The sequence below is a fragment of the Felis catus genome, chromosome D4, assembly GCF_018350175.1.
Source record: "Felis catus isolate Fca126 chromosome D4, F.catus_Fca126_mat1.0, whole genome shotgun sequence".
NCBI lineage: Eukaryota > Metazoa > Chordata > Mammalia > Carnivora > Felidae > Felis > Felis catus.
Genome location: NC_058380.1, coordinates 71124018 through 71144038, shown reverse-complemented (window position 1 = coordinate 71144038; position 20021 = coordinate 71124018). Strand labels below are relative to the sequence as shown.

General features: G+C 39.7%; 2 protein-coding genes across 4 annotated transcripts in view; one reads left to right on the top strand and one right to left on the bottom strand.

Annotated features, from left to right (window-relative positions):
- MUSK (muscle associated receptor tyrosine kinase) overlaps positions 1-16957 on the bottom strand; it is a 97300-nt gene extending 80343 nt beyond the window's left edge. For all 3 annotated transcript variants that reach the window (XM_045043477.1, XM_045043476.1, XM_011288501.3), the window contains exons 1-3: positions 16521-16957; positions 6199-6325; positions 1129-1280 (exon numbers count right to left, since the gene is read on the bottom strand). In XM_045043477.1, the coding sequence (XP_044899412.1) occupies positions 1129-1280; positions 6199-6325; positions 16521-16599 (358 nt within the window). In that variant the 5' untranslated portion in view covers positions 16600-16957. The remainder of the gene's footprint in view (positions 1-1128; positions 1281-6198; positions 6326-16520) is intronic.
- The window catches only part of SVEP1 (sushi, von Willebrand factor type A, EGF and pentraxin domain containing 1), a 351417-nt gene that overhangs the window by 70403 nt on the left and 260993 nt on the right, over positions 1-20021 (top strand). The gene's annotated exons all lie outside the window — the stretch shown is intronic.

Sequence of the window (20021 nt, the reverse complement as noted above, 5' to 3'; positions counted from 1 at the left end):
CACCAGGTGCAAGAGAAGACTAAAAGAAGAGAGAACTGAGTAAGTCCCCACTGGGGTCGGTGGAAGGGAGAAAGGAGGAGAACGTGAACATGCCGTGATGGCTCTGCAGAGGGAGTAGGGGAGGGAGAGAGCCTGACTCTTGTTCTTAGCTGAGAAAGAGACAGATGGAGTCACATCATGAGTGTGGGAAAGTGTTTTCTTCTTGGGACAGCGCTGGGAACAGAAGTGTCCGTGTTCTGAGTATGGTATACTGGAGCTTAAGATTTTAAATACGGACCATTTCCTGGGGGTGACAAGGTCATTGATGGGATAGGTTGATAAGAAGTTAAGGCAAATATCACTGGACTTGTGGAGGTCAGGAGCTGTAAGGACAAAGTGGCCAGAGGCTGTTTCATGGTTTGTTAAAAAATCCCGTAGGATGGTGGCAGGAGTAGGGATGGATAGACCGAAAGATATGATAGATAGGAATCAAAGTCTTTGGTAGATATTGGGCGGGGTGGGGGCTGAGGAGGAGTACCTGGAAATGAGTAGGTGACTTGAATAGAGTTACAGGAGAGAATGGTCAGAATGTCACACGCCCTCATGAGAAGATTTTGCACAGCAATAGAAAGGTAATGGCTTAAAAGCAGCAATGAGAGCTAGGAGATTGACCGAGAGTCCTTGCTGGCCTTGTAGACAGGAAAGGTGGTGAAAAAGTAGCCTCCAGTGAAGCAGAAAGGCCACTCAAGTTTGAAAAGTCACCCAAGAAAATCAAGTTTGAAATAAGGCAAAAGGGTAGAAGTGTCTGCAAAGAAGTTAGAGATAAAAAGCGTGTCTGGTTGTAACGGAACCGGTTCAAGGGAGCAGGCAGAAGATTTTAGATGGAAGTTCCCTGGTGGAAGGAGTCAAGGTGGAGCAAATAGGGAGCTGTGTCCAGGCAAGGAAACGGGAGAGCCTAGAGAACTGAGGGGTTGCCTGTAGTTGAGGATAGGAACACATGGTCTAGAATTCACTGCCTCAGGGGTGTGATTTGAACTTGAGCTTGGCTGACTGCCGAGCCTCCAAGCTGTGCTGGAGACTGTTTAGTGCCTGCTTCGGAGTGTACCGAGTCAGCTTTAACATCAAGAGCGGAGGCTCTCTCCCACTCACTCATCTTCACTTGCAGAGCCCCGCAGCTCTCCGCAGCACCCCCCACGCCGTTGTTGGCCGTGCAGCAGTAGACGCCATCGTCGCTGTCTTCCACGCTCAGGATGGTGAGGAGCTGCCCATTCTCGCGAATGCTGTACCGGGTGTCAAAGAGCCTGCAGGTCGCAGACAGAAATGGCAGGTTAGGACCTCCTGTGTGACTTTTTTTTTCAGGCTGTGATTAACTGATCAGTAGATGACTTGTCAATGGAATAAGCAGGTTAAAAGCAAAAGGAAACTTGGATGGGTTCTGAATAATAGAATCACCTTTTTTGGTAATATAAAGCTAGCATTACATTCTAAGATTAGAATGCTGTGCTTCAATAGATCGGTCCTATGCTCTAATGATCAAAGCACCTGAGTCCTTCAAAAATGCTTTCCGGGGCACCTGGGTGGCTCATCTGACTCTTGACTTTGGCTCAGGTCATGATCTCATGACTGTGAGATCAAGCCCCACGACAGGCTCAGCACAGAGCACAGAGCATGGAGCCTGCTTGGGATTCTCTGTCTCTGTCTCTCCCCGCCCCCCCCCCCATGCTCATTCTCTCTTCCTCTCTCTCTACCCCTCCCATGCTCATTCTCTCTCCCTCTCTACCTCTCTCAAAATTTAAGAAAAAAAAAGTGCCTTCAAAAGGTGATGTCTGTTGATGAGACCAAACATAAAGTTTACTTTATTAAGGAAAGTATATTACTACCAAGGTATATGAGTCTTCTCCCCACAATTACTAGAACGTAACAGCTAGAGAACAAACACACGTACATAAATGTTACCAGTGGGAAGAGATAAATTCTTATAGGAGTAACTAACAATTAGCTGAGTATTCATTTATTAAGTATTTGTTGAATGCCTAACAAGTGCCAAGCACAGTTCTACTTCCTTGGAATATAAAAGGAAGCAAAACAGCTTCAAACTGTGAGTGTATGTGTTACATATATTATCTCATTAAATTACATGCTGTTTGTCAAGAAAGGAATTAGGGACACAGAAAAATTTGAGCAGAAGCATCAACATAAAAGTGGGGTTTTATGACCAAATAAAGATTCCTTATGCAAAATGTATACATGAGGCAGAAAAATGCCCCCCACCTCAATCCAGGTCTTAATCCCCTGAACCTGTGAATATGTTACCTTACATGACAAAAGAGATGTTGCAGATGTCAAGGATCTTAAAATAGAGTATCTTGGCTTATCCAGATGGGCCCAATGTAATCACAGTGGTCCTTAAAAGATGGTAGAGGGAAGCTGAAGGATGATAGGAGATGTGACAGTTGAGGCAGAGGCCAGACGGCTGTGATTGCTGGCTTTGAAAGTGGAGGAAGGAGACAAGGAAGGCAGGTAGCCTTCTTGAGGCTGGGGGAAGGTGGGAAATCAGATTCTTCTCCGGTGCCACTAGAAAGAATGCAGCCCTGTCAACCCTTGCTTTTCACCCTGAGAGACTGATTTCAGACTTATGACTCCCAGAACTGTAAGATAATCAACCTATATTGTTTTAAGCCACTAAGTTTGTGACACCTTCTTATAGTAGAAATAGGAAACTAAAATGCAAACAAGCAGTGGAAAAGGAAGTGGTTTCTTGATGTTCTAATCTCTACAGGTGCCCACCATCACTTCCTGATACTAAAGGGAATAAAAGCATGTAGTAAATTTTGGTCTCTTGTGACTGAGGATAGTAGAATCACTGGGTAGTTCACAAAATAACAATAAATAATTGTGGAAGGCCATGATACTCAGTGTCACATAATGTCGTTTTGCTACGTTTTTCGTTTTTCGTGGGAAAATACGTACATTGGAATATTTCACAGATATACTTGTGAGCATGTATTTCACAGATATACATGCTCTGTGAAATAGAAAGTTTCCAAATTTGTAAGCTGTTGCATCAATGTTGCTTAATTTGAGTAAATTGCTTGTGGGTGGTAAGGACGCTCAAGTCTTTATAATTTTTTTTTTAATGTTTATTTACTTTTGAGAGAGACAAAGACAGGATGCGAATGGGTTAGGGACAGAGAGAGAGGGAGACACAGATCCAAAGCAGGATGCGGGCTCTGAGCTGTCAGCACAGAGCCCGATGCGGGGCTCAAACTCATGAGCTGTGAGATCATGACCTGAGCTGAAGTCGACCGCTCAACCGACTGAGCTACCCAGGCGCCCCACGTCTTTATAATTTTAAAAATAGAATTCACTATTCTCAGTTTTTAAGAGTTTCTTATGGTTTGATGGGGGGTGGGAGAGAGGTGGGTGGGTGATGGGCATTGAGGAGGGCACCTGTTGTGATGAGCACTGGGTGTTGTATGGAAACCAATTTGACAATAAATTTCATATTAAAAAAAAATAAAAATAAAATAAAAATAATAAAATAGAATTCATTAGAACAGTTTTAGATTTACATAAAAATTGAAAAGATGGTACTTTCCATATACCTCTTTCCATCTAGTTTCTCCTGTTGGTAACATCTCAGATTAGTTTGGTACATTTGTTATGATTAATGAACGAATATTGATACTGTTAACTAGTTTATATAAGTCTTAGCTTATTCAGATTTGTTTCAGTGTTACCTAATGTCTTTGTCTCTTCCATGATCTCATCCAGGACCCTACATTACATTTATTTGTCATATCTCCTTAGGCTCCTTTTGGCTGTCACAGTTTCTAAGACTTTCCTTGGTTTTTGATGACCTTGACAGTTTTGAGGAGTACGTGTAAAGTATTTTGTAGGATGCCCCCCTATTGGAGTTTGCCTTATATTTTTATTATGATAAAATTTGGTTTGTGGCTTTGGGAGAGGAAGATCACAAAAGTAGAGGGCCATTTCATCCCATAAAAAACAAGGGTGCATGCTATCAATATGATTTCTCACTATCGATATTGACCTTTATCACCTGGCAAAGTAGTGCTTGTCAGGTTTCTTTGGTAAAGCTATTCATTATTCCTAAAAGGGCACACAAATATATTTTCAAAATGTAATTTCTTCTTATTTCACAGATCCTTTGACTAACAACTAACTATTCAAACCTATAACTCCATTTATTTCTTATTTATTTGTAACATTTTTGCCTTATAATAAAGGGAAGATTCAAATTTATTAAGTGACTTTATCCATAGCATTCTTATAATGTTGATTTTCTTTGTGTAATTAAAAAAACTCTTCCATTGTCCATTTCTTCATCTCCTTATAATATTGAGAAAGAAACATCTGAGAGAATCGTAAGGCTGTATTTTTCAAAGCTATTTAATGATATAGGCATCACACTTCCTTCCCAGGCATGGTAGAGGGCCATAGTGGAGAGAATAATCTTTGATCATTGACCTTTGCCTGTCTAACAACTATTATAATTTCAAAGTAGGGAAGTGCATAAATCATATGCCAAGATATAAGCAACAACTGTAATGTAATACAAAACTCTACAACTTCTGTGTTGCCTTCACAGGTGCTTTTATGACCACTGTTATTCATGATGCATATTGACAGTGAGGTTTTTCTGTATTATTTAAAGACATTTAATTCTATTATAGAAGATAAAGACATAAATAATAGACAAAACTCATGAAAATGTTGAGCATATAAATTGTAAAGCTAGTAGTGTGTGAGATATTAGCACAGTGACTCGTGTTAAATGGAGCCATTGAGGAAGAGAGTCACTTGTGGAACATAGCTAGAGCTGGTGAGATGTGCTGAATATAGGCCATAAGTGAAATAGCAACCTGCCAAAGATCGATGGAATAAATAGAAAATATGGTGGAATAAAGAAGAGTATCACTTAGAGTAGAAAGGGATGGAAAGACAAGCTTATAATTGTGCCATCTGTAGACTGACGGCTCTGTCACCCCTAAATCAACCACCTGTTGGTGACATACAACGTGGTCCCTTTATGGTCCCGTGCACTCTCCCCAAGGAACACAGATAAAATCCATGGCTGTTCAGCAGGCTAATTGGCAAGCTATCGTCATGGCCAGGTGTGCTTGTCCTTCTGTTTCTCCAACAGAGCAAGTATATGTCCGTAGCTTTGGTGCCTTCCACCTGTGGGCTCAGACTTTACTCTGGTCCTTGTAAGAGCTTGCCAGTGGGGAAGTCTGAGGCACAAGAGCAACTGGCCATATAAACATTGAGTGAACCAAGATTCCTGAGTACATTGACTTATCCCATTTCTTTTCCCTTGTTCTCTCTAGAGATTTCAAATGGATTTAATAAACTGTATTTCAAGCATCTTATTTTCAGCCTTCCTATTCCAGGACTTCTGTAATAGTTTTCCAGGTAGACGACCTGAGGGTGACCACAGCACAGGGTAATTTCCCATATTACAACGTGTATAATTGAAGGAAACACTAAATTTCATTAGAGTTTAGTGCAAATAAAGACATAAGTTTTCCTCATTCAGATTCATGGAGCCAAGTGTGTAGATACCAGCTCAAGAATTCTGGTCCTACTGCAAGCTATATTGCCTGCTGAGAAGCCAGTGGTTCCCTTTGTTACAGATTTTTTTGGAGTATTTTTGATCAGATAGCTATTGCAAATGAAGAAAAGATAGCACGACACTTTCATGTCAAATGGGAATTTTTGTCTGTTTAAGAGGCTGCCTCATTATATATTAGGAAACCCTTCTGACTTTCAAAAGAAAAAGTTCTAGTGACCAAGAGGTCAGGTTCTTGGACAACATATTTTACTTTATTGGAATAGAAGTAGAGATGAGTCTAGTCCCTATTAATTCCCCAGCATGTCCTGGAACATGTGTCCTGTACCCCCAGCCTTAGGATATCATCGTGTGTCTTAATTACTTGAAACTTCCTCTGGGTCCTAACCTGGAGTCCATGAAATAGCCCTGACATCCCCAGGTCAATTAAATCAGTGTTTGGCTTTAGGCAATTCTCTTAACCTCACTGACTTGCAGATCTTACAATTATAAAACGAGGAAATTTGCATTTTACATATTTTAGAAGGTAAGCTTTTGTCCTACCAAGAGCTGTGATTACATTGATGACAAAGTTAAATTGCAAGGCAGCCATGGGCAGCCTTACCAGAAAAAGGCAGAATACTTACTTAATGAGAATTTTATTTCTGGTCCAGGAAATTTCAGGCTGGGGATAGGATTCCACTGCACACATAAATGTAGCCACTTCTTCAACTAAGGCATCCACTGTTTCCAGCGGAGTAGTGATGACAGGAGCTACAAGGAGAGGAGAAATCAGATGAGAACATTCTAGAATGCTGTTTACTAACCCTCTGTGAGCAGTCAGAGGCCGTCACCTACTGAATGAGAATTATATTTCCTCATAGCAGAAAATTGTCAAAAGGAAAGAAGATTGTATGTAGAGAATTTTGTTTCTACTTCCGAAATAGATGTTTGAGAATCAAAAGAGAAGGCTCTCAGGAGAGTAGGACTTAGAATTTATTTTATATAAGTAGAGGCAGATCCAGCTTTTATGAAGCCCAAAGTTATATAATTTGAGTACACACATTGAGGAAAAAAAGAAAATTATAAATACAAAATATCCGTGGCCACCCAACACGGATCAGCTTGAAGGGAAGAGAAGTCAGAATGGAGAAAGAGATCTTAACAGTTGTTTAAAAACAATTTTTTCTAAATTTCATAATAATATATGTTCATATTAATACATTGCTAGAGTCCACTGAGGGTCTTAGATGGGGGCTCCTGCAAATAAGAGATTTTATAAGCTTAAGCTTCGTCCAATTTATAAAAAATCAGATCTGCATGTGAATGGAATAGAAAAAGAGTACATAAAATGACAAAAAGCCCAACTGAAAAAACTGGGCAAAGATCTGAATAGACATTTCTCCAAAGAATTTGTACAAATTTCATTTGTGTTGGAGACACAGCACATGAGATGATGTTCAGTATCATTAGCCATTAAGGAAATGCAAATCAAAACCACAATTAGATACCACTTCATATCCACCAGAATGGCTGTAATCAAAAAGAAAGATAACAACAACTCTTGGCAAGCAGGTGGGTAGATGCACCTTTGTGCATTACTGGTGGGAATGTAAAATGGCGCAGCTTCTGTGGAAAACAGTATGTGGTTCCTCAAAAAATTAAACATAGAATTACCATATGATCCAGTGTTTCCACTTTTGGGTATATACCCAAAAGTATAGAAAGTAGGGACTCAGATATTTGTAGATATTTGTCCATAGTAGCGTTATTCACAATAGCCAAAAGGTGAAAGGAGCCCAGGTGTCTACCAACAGATTAACAGATAAACAAAATTGGTATATCCATACGAAGGAATATTATTTGACAATAGAGAGGAATGAAGTATTGATATATGCCACAACATGAATGAACCTCAGAAACAATAAGCTAGGTGAAAGAAACCAGTCAGAAGGACAACATATTGCATGATTCCACCTATATGAAATGTCCAGATGGGCAAATCTACAGTCAGAAAATACATTAGCGATTGCCTAAGATCAGGGGAGCAAGATGGAGGGATTAGGGGGTAAGAGATGGCTAAAGGACACAGGATTTCTTTGAGGTATAATGAAAATGTTCTGCTTAATTTGATGATAAATGCACAACTCTGTGAATTGTACACTTTATTTTTTAAAGTTTTTCAAAAACTTTATTAGAGTGTGTGAACACAAGCAGGGAAGGGGGAGAGAGAAGGGGAGAGGGAGAGGGAGAAACCTAAGCAGGCTCTGTGCTCAGCACAGAGCCCAGTGCGGGACCTCATCCCACAAACGGTGAGATTATGACCTGAACTGAAATCAGGAGTCAGATGTTTAACTGACTGAGCCACCTAGGAGCCCTACTTGTACACTTTAAATGGGTGGAGTGCATAGTATGTAAATTATATCTCAAAGCTGGTTTTGTTTTTGTTTTTTATTGTTTGTGTGTATGTGCCTCTGCATGTGTGTGTGTTCCACAAAAAGAAAGAAAATAGGAGGGGCTTTGACATTGATCCTTCTCTCCTCCTGTTCCCCCATGAAATGAGAGTCGCTTGGATTATAGGAGTTAGAAGGACAAGGAAGTTAAGAAGGATGAGAGTCGGTTAGTAGTAGGATGCATCCCTCTTTAATCATTTAGGAAGCCTGTGAATCTACCAGAGCAAACGGAGTGGGGTCCTGGTCATCTCAAGGGCTGGATGGTGTGGGACAGAAAGTGTCAATACCTGTATTTGCATGAGTCTGGAAATCTACCCCATTGCATGACCTTATTGAAAATAATTATCATCATTACCACTTTATCGTTATTATTATTTATCAGAGATTTGTTTACTGCTTTCCATGTAGCAAGCACCAGGTTGACTAGAAGCAAAAAGATGTGTAAAGTCCATCTCTGCCTTAGAAGAGCCCACAGTCTTTCTCATTGCCAAGTAGCATTTCATTGTATATATAAACCACACCTTCTTTATCCTTTCATCAGTTGATGGACATTTGGGCTCTTTCCATAATTTGGCTATTGTTGAAAGTGCTGCTGGAGGGTATTAGCTAAGTGAAATAAGTCAGAGAAAGACAGATATCATATGTTTTCACTCATATGTGGAACTTGAGAGACTTAACAGAAGACCATGGGGGAGGGGAAGGGGAAAACACGATTTCAAACAGAGAAGGAGGCAAACCATAAGAGACTCTTAAGTACAGAGAACAAACTGAGGGTTGATGCGGGGTAGGGGAGAGGGGAAAATGGGTGATGGGCATTGAGGAGAGAGAGCACTTGCTGGGAGGAGCACTGGGTGTTGTATATTAGTGATGAATCACGGGAATCTACCCCCAAAACAGAGCACACTGTATACACTGTATGTTAGCCAACTTGACAATAAGTTATATTAAAAAAAAGATTTTTGAAGGATTTCTAATATCATGGGAAAATGTATAAATATGTTTTTAAGTGAAAAAGAAGATTTGAAATGATACATGTATCAAGAAAACAAGCTTGTAAATAATATGAATGTGAATATAAGTATAAATATTTAGGAAGAAGAATAGACAATAAACCATTAAAAGGTGATTTTCTATTGTGGTGTTTAAAAAAAAAAATAAAAGAGCCCACCATCTAGATAATAAGGATGGACGGTTACATAAAACGATCAGCTATAATAGTTACGCCTGCTCTCCTGGCATAATTGGTAGTGCCCCCTGTATTCCAAAAGTGCCCGAGTTTGGACAGTCGATTATATGGTCATTTTAGATAAAATGCAAGGTATGTATCAGAGCCAAGTAAGTAGTGTGAACAGTATTTTAGATGCAGGGTAGGGGATGACAGCCTCATGAGACACCTAGGACAGATCGGCACATTGGCCATAAAACATGCATTCACAGTCTAAACAAACCTTATTTTTTTCACTAAACTCAGAGACAAATTCATGGGCTGAGAGTAAGGGAACCTGGTGCTTGGGAGTGTCCCACTGAGCCCCCATCTTCCTCCTTAATGTGGTTCTTGTCTTAAGATGCAGTTTAAGTAGCATCTTAGCCCAGTTTCTCAGACTAGCTAGACAGAGCCAAATGCCCTTTTCCTTATGGGTCATCCTATAAATGTCACTCTTATAGCACTGGGCACACAGATGCTATTAAAATGATCCGCTTATGTCTTTATCTCATACTCAGTAATAAAAACCTTGAGCTTTGGGGCCAAGGACCATGTCCTAGACCTTTTTCTATCCCAAGGGTTAGCAGATTTACTGATATGATATTTAAATACGCTGTATTTCTGAGGCCTTTATAAAAGGCATAAGTTTTTGAAAAGGTTGAAAGCAAATAGTTGAAATAAGAGCAGAACATTTTTAGGTGAAGTGACATCTTTTATACGTAGGCATCAGGGCTCCTGTGGATGGAATAAGCAATCAATTGCAGAGTCATACAGATAAAGAAATAAAAACACTGAATATTAAGTTTGTGAGATGCAGATAAATGATGGGCCCAAAGGTGAATTGATGATAGTGAATGCTTTCGTTGTTTAAAAAGCAAGAGCAATGAGCAGCCAGACAGAGGTGCTAGCACAGGGCTTGAGTTCAAATCCCTGTTCCATCACTTCCTGATGCACCAAGTCACTTAGCTGGTGCCTAGGCATGTTCAGCTGTAGATGGAGATGATAATAAAACCGCTACATAGGCTTGTCATGAGGATTAGTTAAATGAATACACGTAAAGCATTTAAAACGGTCCTTTCCCCATATGGGACACTGTGTGTTATTTGATTCTGTAATTTAGAAACAGAAGCCCGAACTCTTCAATTGTTCGCCCAGTCTCTGGATTACTTGCAGATTTACCATTAATATTTACTTCTGGGAAATCTATCCCAAGGAAATAATCTCAAGGCGGAAAGCCACACAGATGACTTTCATTGTACAGAACAGATGAATTGTCCTGGATCGTACTAATCGTGCTGAAAGGGACGAAAGTTTCGGCACACACTTCTGCCTCATAACTGCGGTCTGCTGGAGCTGGCTTGTACTGGCTTGCTATAGCCAAGTGTTAATTTCTCCGGAATTCTGTGAGACAACTGTTAAATACAGCCATTATTAAAAACTAAATTATATACATTTAGGGTGACAGATGGTAGCTACATCTGGGGTGAGCATAGCATAACCTCTAGAGAAGCTCAGTCACTAGGCTGTACCCCTGAAACTAATGTAACATTCATTGTGTGCCAACTATACTCAAGGTAAAAAGTTAAAATAAAAAACTTACAATTCAATAAATTATACTAAAAACTAATAATACTCGAAATTTATCACTTCCTAATTATGTTACTACGTTTTACTATTACCTATGCTCTTGAAGTGATTTATACCCAAGGTCACCGTATGGTAGAATTAGTGTAGAAAGCCACGTTAGTGTACATCCCTCCCAGTTCAGTGTTCATTGTTAGCTTGAAATCGGCTGTGGTTGGAGTCAGAAATCAGCAAATGCAACAAATCAGGGCCTTTTTTTTTTTTTGTCTCAGGGAGGCAAATATTAAGCATATATTAGCAACTCTTACCTAAACAAGATATTATGCACATAATCACTGCGAATGGTATTTTTAAGAGGATAAATAAAATAGAATATGCTCATGCATTCATGTGAAACAGAAATGCCAGGTAGCAGAAGTATATGAACAGTTATTTATGATACATAGAAAAAAATGGAAGAAAATATATGCTCAGTCTTGGAAGTCAAGGTGACTTTTTCTAGTCTGAGGGTTTTTTTTTTTTAAGTTTATTTTGAGAGAGAGAGAGAGAACCAGCAGGGGAGAGGCAGAGAGAGAAAGAGGAGAGAGAGAATCCCAAACAGTCTCTGCACTGTGAATGCAGAACCTGACGTGGGCCTCGATCTCACGGTTTGTGAGAGATCTCTCTCGTGAGAGAGCATGACCTGAGCTGAATCAAGAGTCAGACACTTAACCGACTGAGCCACCCAGGTGCCCTCCTGTTTTAAGCTTTTCTGTATTTTATAGTTACAAAATCATTCTTAATGGCCATGTATTATTTTTATAAGAAAATAAACAATTCATTAGTTTCTTCTCACCTGATACTTCAGAAGTGACAGAGGTAACAGACATATGTTATTAATATTTTTACAAACTGTGGAGATCAGTTAAGATCAAGAAAGTAAATCTGAGAATGTCTTGACACAGTTATGGAGAAATACATGAGGTGTTACTAAGAACTTTATTAGATTAACACCTTCCCACCATGTGCAGTGGCGTGATAGTCTTGTGCATCGTTTGATTCTGTTTTTAATAATTTTAGCATCCAAAATTAAGAACCTGCCATGGTCCAGGCATTATACTTTTCATTCATTATCTCATTTAGCACAACAAACATAAAGGTAGATACTATTATTATTCTCATCTGCAGATGAAGAATGGAGGATAAGAATGGTTAAATAGCTATCTAAGCATAACACAAGTAGGAAATAACAGATTTAAACTTCAAGGTTAAGGTCGGTTTAAAATTCCTATCTTTTAACTCTAAGCAATTCCATGCCTTGAGCATAATACTGATTACAGACAGAGGGGAAAAATAAGGTTTACGTTAATATCAATTTATATAGGCAGGGTATAGTTGGCTAAGTTCACTTTGCCCATCTTTCAAAATTACCCAAACAAATCCACTTTCAAATTGTTACTGGCAAAATCACATCGTTGTATTTAATGATATTTGTTGACTCAGCAGACTGTCTCCTGTTTACTTTCATTCTGTTATCCAGCTTTCATCTCAGCCAGAGTCTGTTTAAACTAGGGCACTATTTCTCCCCTCAATCCAAGGACCACATGAATAACAAATACATGAAAATGAGCACAATGCTTTTCTGGACCCAAAGAGTAACTTCACTTGAATCCTAGCTGCTTGATGTGAAGGAAAATGATATTAACCCTTTTATGGGCTCTACCGCATGGCCATTGACAGACCAGCTTCTGATTGACTAGTTGTTGACGAACATGACCAAATGACTGAGTAAACACCAAGAAGTCAGGTGAATTTGCTCCTTTCTGTTTTAGTAAAATTAGAGCTCAGACTTGGGACATATTCGTGTTTTTTTTCTAATATGAATACAGTATTGTTTTTTCAGTATGAGAAAACACTTTGGTGTTGGAAAATTTTCAGATTCCCCAAAGAAAGAGGATATTCAGTATTGCTCATCATTTGGCTTATCTTAGAAACTGGCACATTTATTCTACTGGTGATACAATAAAATATAAGTTAGTTTTTTATTATGATGCCTTTGGAACTTGTAAGCTTCATTGATAATCTCAGCCACTTCTTAATATTGTATCATTCATTCTTTGTCACAGAACACACTTTGGGTCCTTGCCTTCAGGAATGGTACTGGGCATAGAGCGGAAGGGATTTAGGTTCAGCCTGTTCAGAATTTCTGAAATTGCCTCTCCTGGGTGAATTCATTTGGGTTAAGAGATAGTCCCACAGAGACCCGTCTAAAATGTTCATGTTACCCAAGAGCGATCATTTCAGCAATCACTGACCGTCTTTAGCATAGTACCTAGTGTTATATGTTGAGCCCTAGTGCGCACTTGTTCATTTTATGAGGAAATGGAGGCTCACAAATACTATGTGCCATCCCCAAAGTCACACAGAAAGACATTGGAGACTAGGAAAAGGAACTTGATCTTAACACTCTCTTCCAGGCCTTAAATGTCCTCACTTCACTGCCTTCATTATTCTCCCTAGACTGCACGGTATGTTGCTATATAATCTCAGCTCCCTTACTCTCTAGTCCTTCAGCTGCCCTGACCCTGGGAAGCACCAACCTTGAACTAGTCTCACCCACTGTCCTCGCTTGCCTCTATGTTCATATAGTATTGTTAGATGAAATGAAACACTGGTGCAAATCAAGGCCACTATAAAGGTTAATTCCCAACCCCAGCTGGGCCCTCAGCATGGCCCACGTAGTTCCTCTGCATTACTCCAGTCTGCTCTTTGCTCACTTTCTTGAATGGGGCCACATCCTTCAGGTCCCATTCTCCCCCCTCACCTTGACCCTTTCTCCCATGACTTAAGTCCTAGTTCACTGAGAAGTTGCCTACTACTCTGGAAATATGGCAGAAGTCTTGACGTTTCTGCTCTTTCTATCTGTTCTTGAAGGGCAGTATTATTTAAAGCAACTGTGTTTCCCCAAACACGCAATGAGTTGCTCTTTCAATGTACGTCAATATTCATCCAGGACTCGGTGTCCTGGATTTCAATGACAGCTGTGCCTGCTCTGACTTAGTCATATGTTGAATCTGTGAACCCTATCTTTGTATGCATACGATCTAGAGGGGAAGTTACTCAAATATATCTGAAGATAAATCACTTAGGCTCAAACACTTCTAGGTATGGGAGCAAATGAGGTAATTTAAAAAGGTGGAGTTTGGACAGGAGTTCTTTGTGCGTATTAAAGAAACTCAGTACTGCTTACACGAACTCCTGTACTTCTACAGAATTTAAATCCCACCACACACTTAATATTCCCTGATAAAGCGCTCACTATCATTGAAATATGTGGTTAAGGCGAGTATTCAATGAAATGTTGGTTACTTTCATACGTGATGGTTTGTAAATTTCTAGTTGTGGGTTATGATATTGAGCTCCTCACTGAAAGTGTCACTAGTCGTAATTATTTAGGACAAGTGACTTTTCCTTTTGTCTTTGAACATTAGGAACCTCCAACTAAAATTAAAACAAGAAACTAATAATTCTACAAAGTCTATTATTAATTTTATTGAGGAAATGGTATGTGGAGAGTTAGCAGAGAATCCACTAAATACCTTGTGCTATTTAAAAATCTGTAATTTTGTAACACATTGTGCAGATTCCTTAATTCATTCATTTTTTAAAGGATTTAGGAAAAAGATATCTGGCTACAGAACTCTTTTTATTCTCTGTCAAGAATAGAGAAAATAACTCTGAGATAGTTTGTGTGGAACATCTTTATTATTTCCAGCAGTATGAAATAATAGCATATTATTATTTTTTGTACCAATATATTCCATGAACTCTAACATTTAAAATTTTAAGGACTGTTTTTATGATAATGTTTATTCTCAGAACTGGTGTGTGTCGTTAATGAATGTTTGTTCTACTAGGCCTGGTGTTCTTGGCTAAGATTGGTGTTAAATCCGTAACTAATTTAAATTTTACCGTAAATACAGTAGACTAGGCAAAAATATTCTTTTAATTTTTTGGTTTTATAATCTAATCATAGCAATAAGTTAATTATAAACAAAGTCAGATTAACAATCTGATTTTTTTATTCAAAGTTCAAGATGTTTGGCTTTATCTTTAGATCACCATATTTTGAATTTTTCGAAATAGAGATGGTGTGCATTTGAATTAAGGGCTTCACCTGTAAAGTTTGGAAACTGTAAATCATTTCATTCTAGAATATAAATTAGGAGTTGTTTATACAGGGAGGTGCGTTGGTTTATTTTTTTTTAATACACCAAATCCTGATTTGAACCAGCAAAATCAATTGTTTTGTTCCTTATAAGACTGAAGTTTAATAAATGTTAGTGTTTACCCATGTCACTTTTATGTAACTTCATGGTTTAGGAGAGCACAAATAAGACTTAACAATCTGTAAATGTGAACATTCAGGTGCTACCTTACCGGACATCCGTTGTATGATCAGGAAGTATTAAAATAATCCAAAGCCAATGTTAAGTCTTTCTGGCTATTATTAGCTGTTTGAAAAGATCCAGATTCTTCCTTATCTGGAGATACCTTAACCTATTGGTTGGCAATTAAATGTTTAAATACATCTGAAGATACTATTCTACTTGTGTAAGATGGAAAAAGAAAACAAAACGTAAGTCTCCGAAAATCAGATTGTTTGTGAAGAAAGCTATATCTTATTAGCATGTGAATCTTGCCCTTGTGGCTCCAGAAATTCTAATGACCCACAAAATCTAAAGCTGTGTTTCCCATCTACATACACATACTACCTTCACTGACCTACGCAATACAAATGTGTTCAGTTCTTTGGGAAAGTAACATAAAAGGAAAATAATTAATTTGAGTGTATCATAAAACGCAGAACTCTTTTACTCTAATACATTAAATCTGAAAACTCTTTAACTGACATCATTCAGTCTTTTTCATGTCTTTAAAAAATTTTTCAGAGAAACCCTCAGTCGCTTTGTAAATCACATACTTTCCTGTCTTTCTTCCTGATTTGAAATACACTAGTCTCCGTTTTATAATGCACTGGCCAGAAACCATATCACTGTGGACATTCTTGCTACTGCAACAGGTGTTTGTCAGTTTCTTAAGTTGCTTTCCTTTCCCTGAGGTGGTGTTATTTCCGGTACATTCCAAAGGCTCTGAAAAAAAACTTTCACAGTCTCTTGCTGAGCCAACTCATGCCTCCAACCTCAAAGTTATTGAGAACTCATTGTCTTCAGGCTTTTGTTATATAGGCAAATTGTGTGAGTCTTTCTGTAATTCCAATTTTTAAGAACTAAAATATTTACTAAGAATCTTGCAAAACTGAAACTGAAAATGGAAATGACTTTTGTTCAGAAGCAAACAGCCTGGACATCTGGGAGTAGGGTTGATTATATTCCCAGCAAACCTAACGTGAAAAGGTTTTCATCATCCATTTAGACCACCCTGAAGTTTGACACCCGCATAAACAAAACGGACCTTGATAACTTGCAGTCTACCTGCTGATGTTTTCCTACAAGTGAGGACTCTGCATGCCCTGTGTGGCTAGACTTTTTGTTGCAGAACTTAAGCGAGGGAGGGATACTGGTAGAAAGGAGATCATCAGTCAACTGCTCCCTCTCCATACATCGTACCCCTACTTCACCAAGTAAAACCCAAGCCCGCCATAATATGAATCGGTCGTGATCAGAGCACACACATGCATTTTAGAACTGTGACAAGGCAACAAGAAGACAAGATTCCTCAAACAAACCTTTTGGAAGTTTCTCAGTCCCGCTGAAGGCAACCAAAGTGAGAATATGTACCAGTGGAATGTTGACGAGCTCTCTCATGATTAATCCAGGCTCAGGCAGGAGAAAGTTCCTTCTGGACAACGCAAGGAAAATGCCCCCAACAGTTTACATTTTAAAGCACAGTTTGTTACAAAAGGGTCGTCTGCTAATGACTGTTTGTGTCAGCAGCTCCACAGGCTCTAAGTATAATCAGGAATTCTCAGTCTTGGCTGTAGTGATGGACACGGCCAGCTGGTGAGTATCCACTTAGGCCAGTAATGCAAGTGTAGTGCTGGAGGAACAAGGGAAAGAAAATCCCTTTAGAATCCCTTTTAAGACAGTGGCAGAAGGACAATACCAGATGCCTTTGCAACCATCACTGTATTCCCTGAGGTATAGGTTTCCTGATCTGATTCGGTTCACCACCTCTCTCTGCTCACGCCAGCACCCTGGGTGTATGTAATCAGGCTCCTCCCCATCGCTCACTCCACCTCCTACCTCCAGCCCATTATCAGTTCCTAGAGATGGTACCAACTCCATATTCCTGCATTTCTTCCCTTCTGTTGATTCCAGTTAGTATAATGCTGTCCCAGTCTCCTTTCCAGACATTCATCTTCTCTGAATGATGGCGATAGCATCCTGTCTGTTCTCCTCTACTGTGTCTTGTTGTCGTCTGATCTCTTCTCAGAGATCTCTTCTCCTGCTCAAGAGGCTTCTGTGCCTCTTGGCCGCATCGAAACCTATTCAGACCTCTGTAACATGACATGGGAGGCCTTGCTGGCCCCTGCCTGTCTTGTTAGCCTCATCTGTTACAATCCGTGCCTCTATCTTAATATTTAGCAACCTGTTTCTATATGCAGCTTTCTTCCCTCTGTGAATTACTCAGGCTGTTCTGCCGGCTTGGAATTCTTTCCCCTCTCTGCACTCAGTTAACATCCATCCCAACTTGATCATGATCTCCTCCTGGGAGCCATCCCAGACCCAGAGTTCTATATCTTCCCAAAGTTGCATTGGGTTTGCCTCCTCTGTGTGTGTGTGTGTGTGTGTGTGTGTGTGTGTGTGTGTGTGTGTTGTGCACATGTCTATCACTGCACTTACCACATTGTTTTAAGATTTTTGCCTTATTGGTGCATCCTCATTCTTTGGCCTCATGAGTCCATGGATCTGGAAGCTGGGGGCTGTCAGCCAAATTAGTTACTTACAGCAGATCTTCCTAAAGGTGCACCTCCATGGCTTCCGAAATGTTCTACTACGCAAATTGCCTTTTCTCACTGAATGATATGTCTTGGAGACTTTACCATGCTACTACATACTCATCATTTCTACCGACAATATAATTGTCTAAATTATGAATGTGTGATGGTATATATTTGCTCCCCAGCAATGTGTTGAGAGGACCCATTTCCCCACACTCTTATCAACACTTACCTTTGAATTCTTACATTTAAATAGAGTAAAAATGATGCTTCATTGTTTTAATTTATACTTATTTCACTGAATACTATTGGTAATGAGAATTTTTCATATTTTTATTGTTGTTCATGTTCCTCTTCTGTGGCTTTGGTCTGTATTCCTCTTACATCATTTTTATTTTTCTTATTTATAGGAATTTTAAATGTATGCTCAATATAAATAATTTATGTCCTTTGTCTGTTGTATATATTGTCAATATTTTCCATGTGGAACACCTCTGCTACTGAACCATAGAGAGCTTGTGTTAAATCAGTTCTTCCTTCCTAGATCAGGACCTGTGAGGACCAGGTTATCCAGGGCTGTTGGAAGCTTCTGTGCTCCATTAACAAGAAATAATGTGCAAAGCCAGATCTGTCTACCGGGCTTCTTTGTTATTTAAATTAATAGATTCACCCTTTTGGGGAGCTTGGCTAAACATGAGTTTGAGTCCTTAAACTACAATCAAAATAATGCTAGTGTAATTTTAACAGAAGACATATAGATTTGATTAGGTTTCTGCTGAGAACATCCTGTGAATGCTGTGTATTTCATGAGAAATTTGAATGTCAATAAGATGAGCACATTTTTTAATGTGAAATTTAGGAATCAGCAGGATGAACAGTGTGGCTACCTATCATTTATGTAAATAACACTAGAGAAAGTGCAGGGTTCTGGAAATTTGGTCGACTTTGGATTTATGAGCCCCCCAAGGACCCTCTTCCTTCAGATGTCCAGGAGGAGGACTTATAAGGGAGCACTCTTCATCCCCTTTCCTCTAAAATAAAGAACAAGCAATGATGACACCTGTCTTGAATCCAGTAGGAACTGCCCCCTCTAGGCCAGGAACTCCAGGAAGTTATTTCCTACTTCATATTCCACCATGACCTGAGTCTGAAGGTGACCGCAGTGCCATGCAGGGTTAAGGGGAGACAAAACCCCATTGAGGGAAAAGTGAAGCTAGGATTTGAGGGAGAGTGCTGGCTCAAGATGAAGCAGTCATTGGCTGAGAGAAGCCCATGAGGAGTGTGGTTTAGGTAGGAACACCACAGCAGGTTCCAAAGTGTGGCAGCCAGGTACATTCCTTGCAGCAATTTCTTGTACCCCTGATATGAAATGGCCTTCTATCCTACAGTACAATCTGCTGTGCTTTACAAAGCAGACTTAGTCAGCCCTGTGGAGTGAGACTGGGCACCAGTCCTCAGGGCATGAGGAGAGTAGGTGAGGCGGATGGCCAGTCTTCCCATTAATAAAATACAGTCGGGGGCACCTTGGTGACTCAGTTGATTAAGCGTCTGACTCTTGATTTTGGCTCAGGTCATGATCTCACAGTTTGTGAGTTCGAGGCCCGCATTGGGCTTTGTGCTGACAGTGTGGAGCCTGCTGGGAATCCTCTCTCTCCCTCTCTCTCTGCACCTCCTCTGCTTGCTTGCTGTCTCTCTTTATTTTAAATAAATAAATAAACATTTAAAATAATAAATAAATACGCCAATGAAGCTTGCCTGGCTACCTCTGCTATCTTTGCTTCTTCATCTCAGAAGCTGGCCAAAACTCCCAGGAAGTAGGATCAAAGAGCGAGTAGCAACGTTCTGAGCCACATCTCAAACTAGACACTGGCATTCAGCTGCACAGCAGCTGATGACACTAGCCCCATTCGTGCTGGAGTCAGCACATCACCAAGTTAGTGCTTCTGGTCTGCACCAGGCTCTCATACATCTGGTGAAGCTTGGCAAAGAGCCCCTTCTAATTATCACAAAGGGCAATGACCTAATTCTTTGCCTCACTGGTCAGCAGACAACGGGTCATGAATGCCACATGGATTGCCCTTTCCAGAAAACTCCTGGGGAATCAAAGAGATAGTGGTAGGGTTATATATTTTTTTAATGGATGGGATCTCCCCATTGACTGTGAGGATAGCTATTAGAGGTGCATCAGGACTTTTGGAGCCTATACCTTATAAAATTGGAAAGGACTCTTGAAAGAAAATATTTAGTGAATGAATGAATTATACTGAATGCCTACTGTATGTGGGA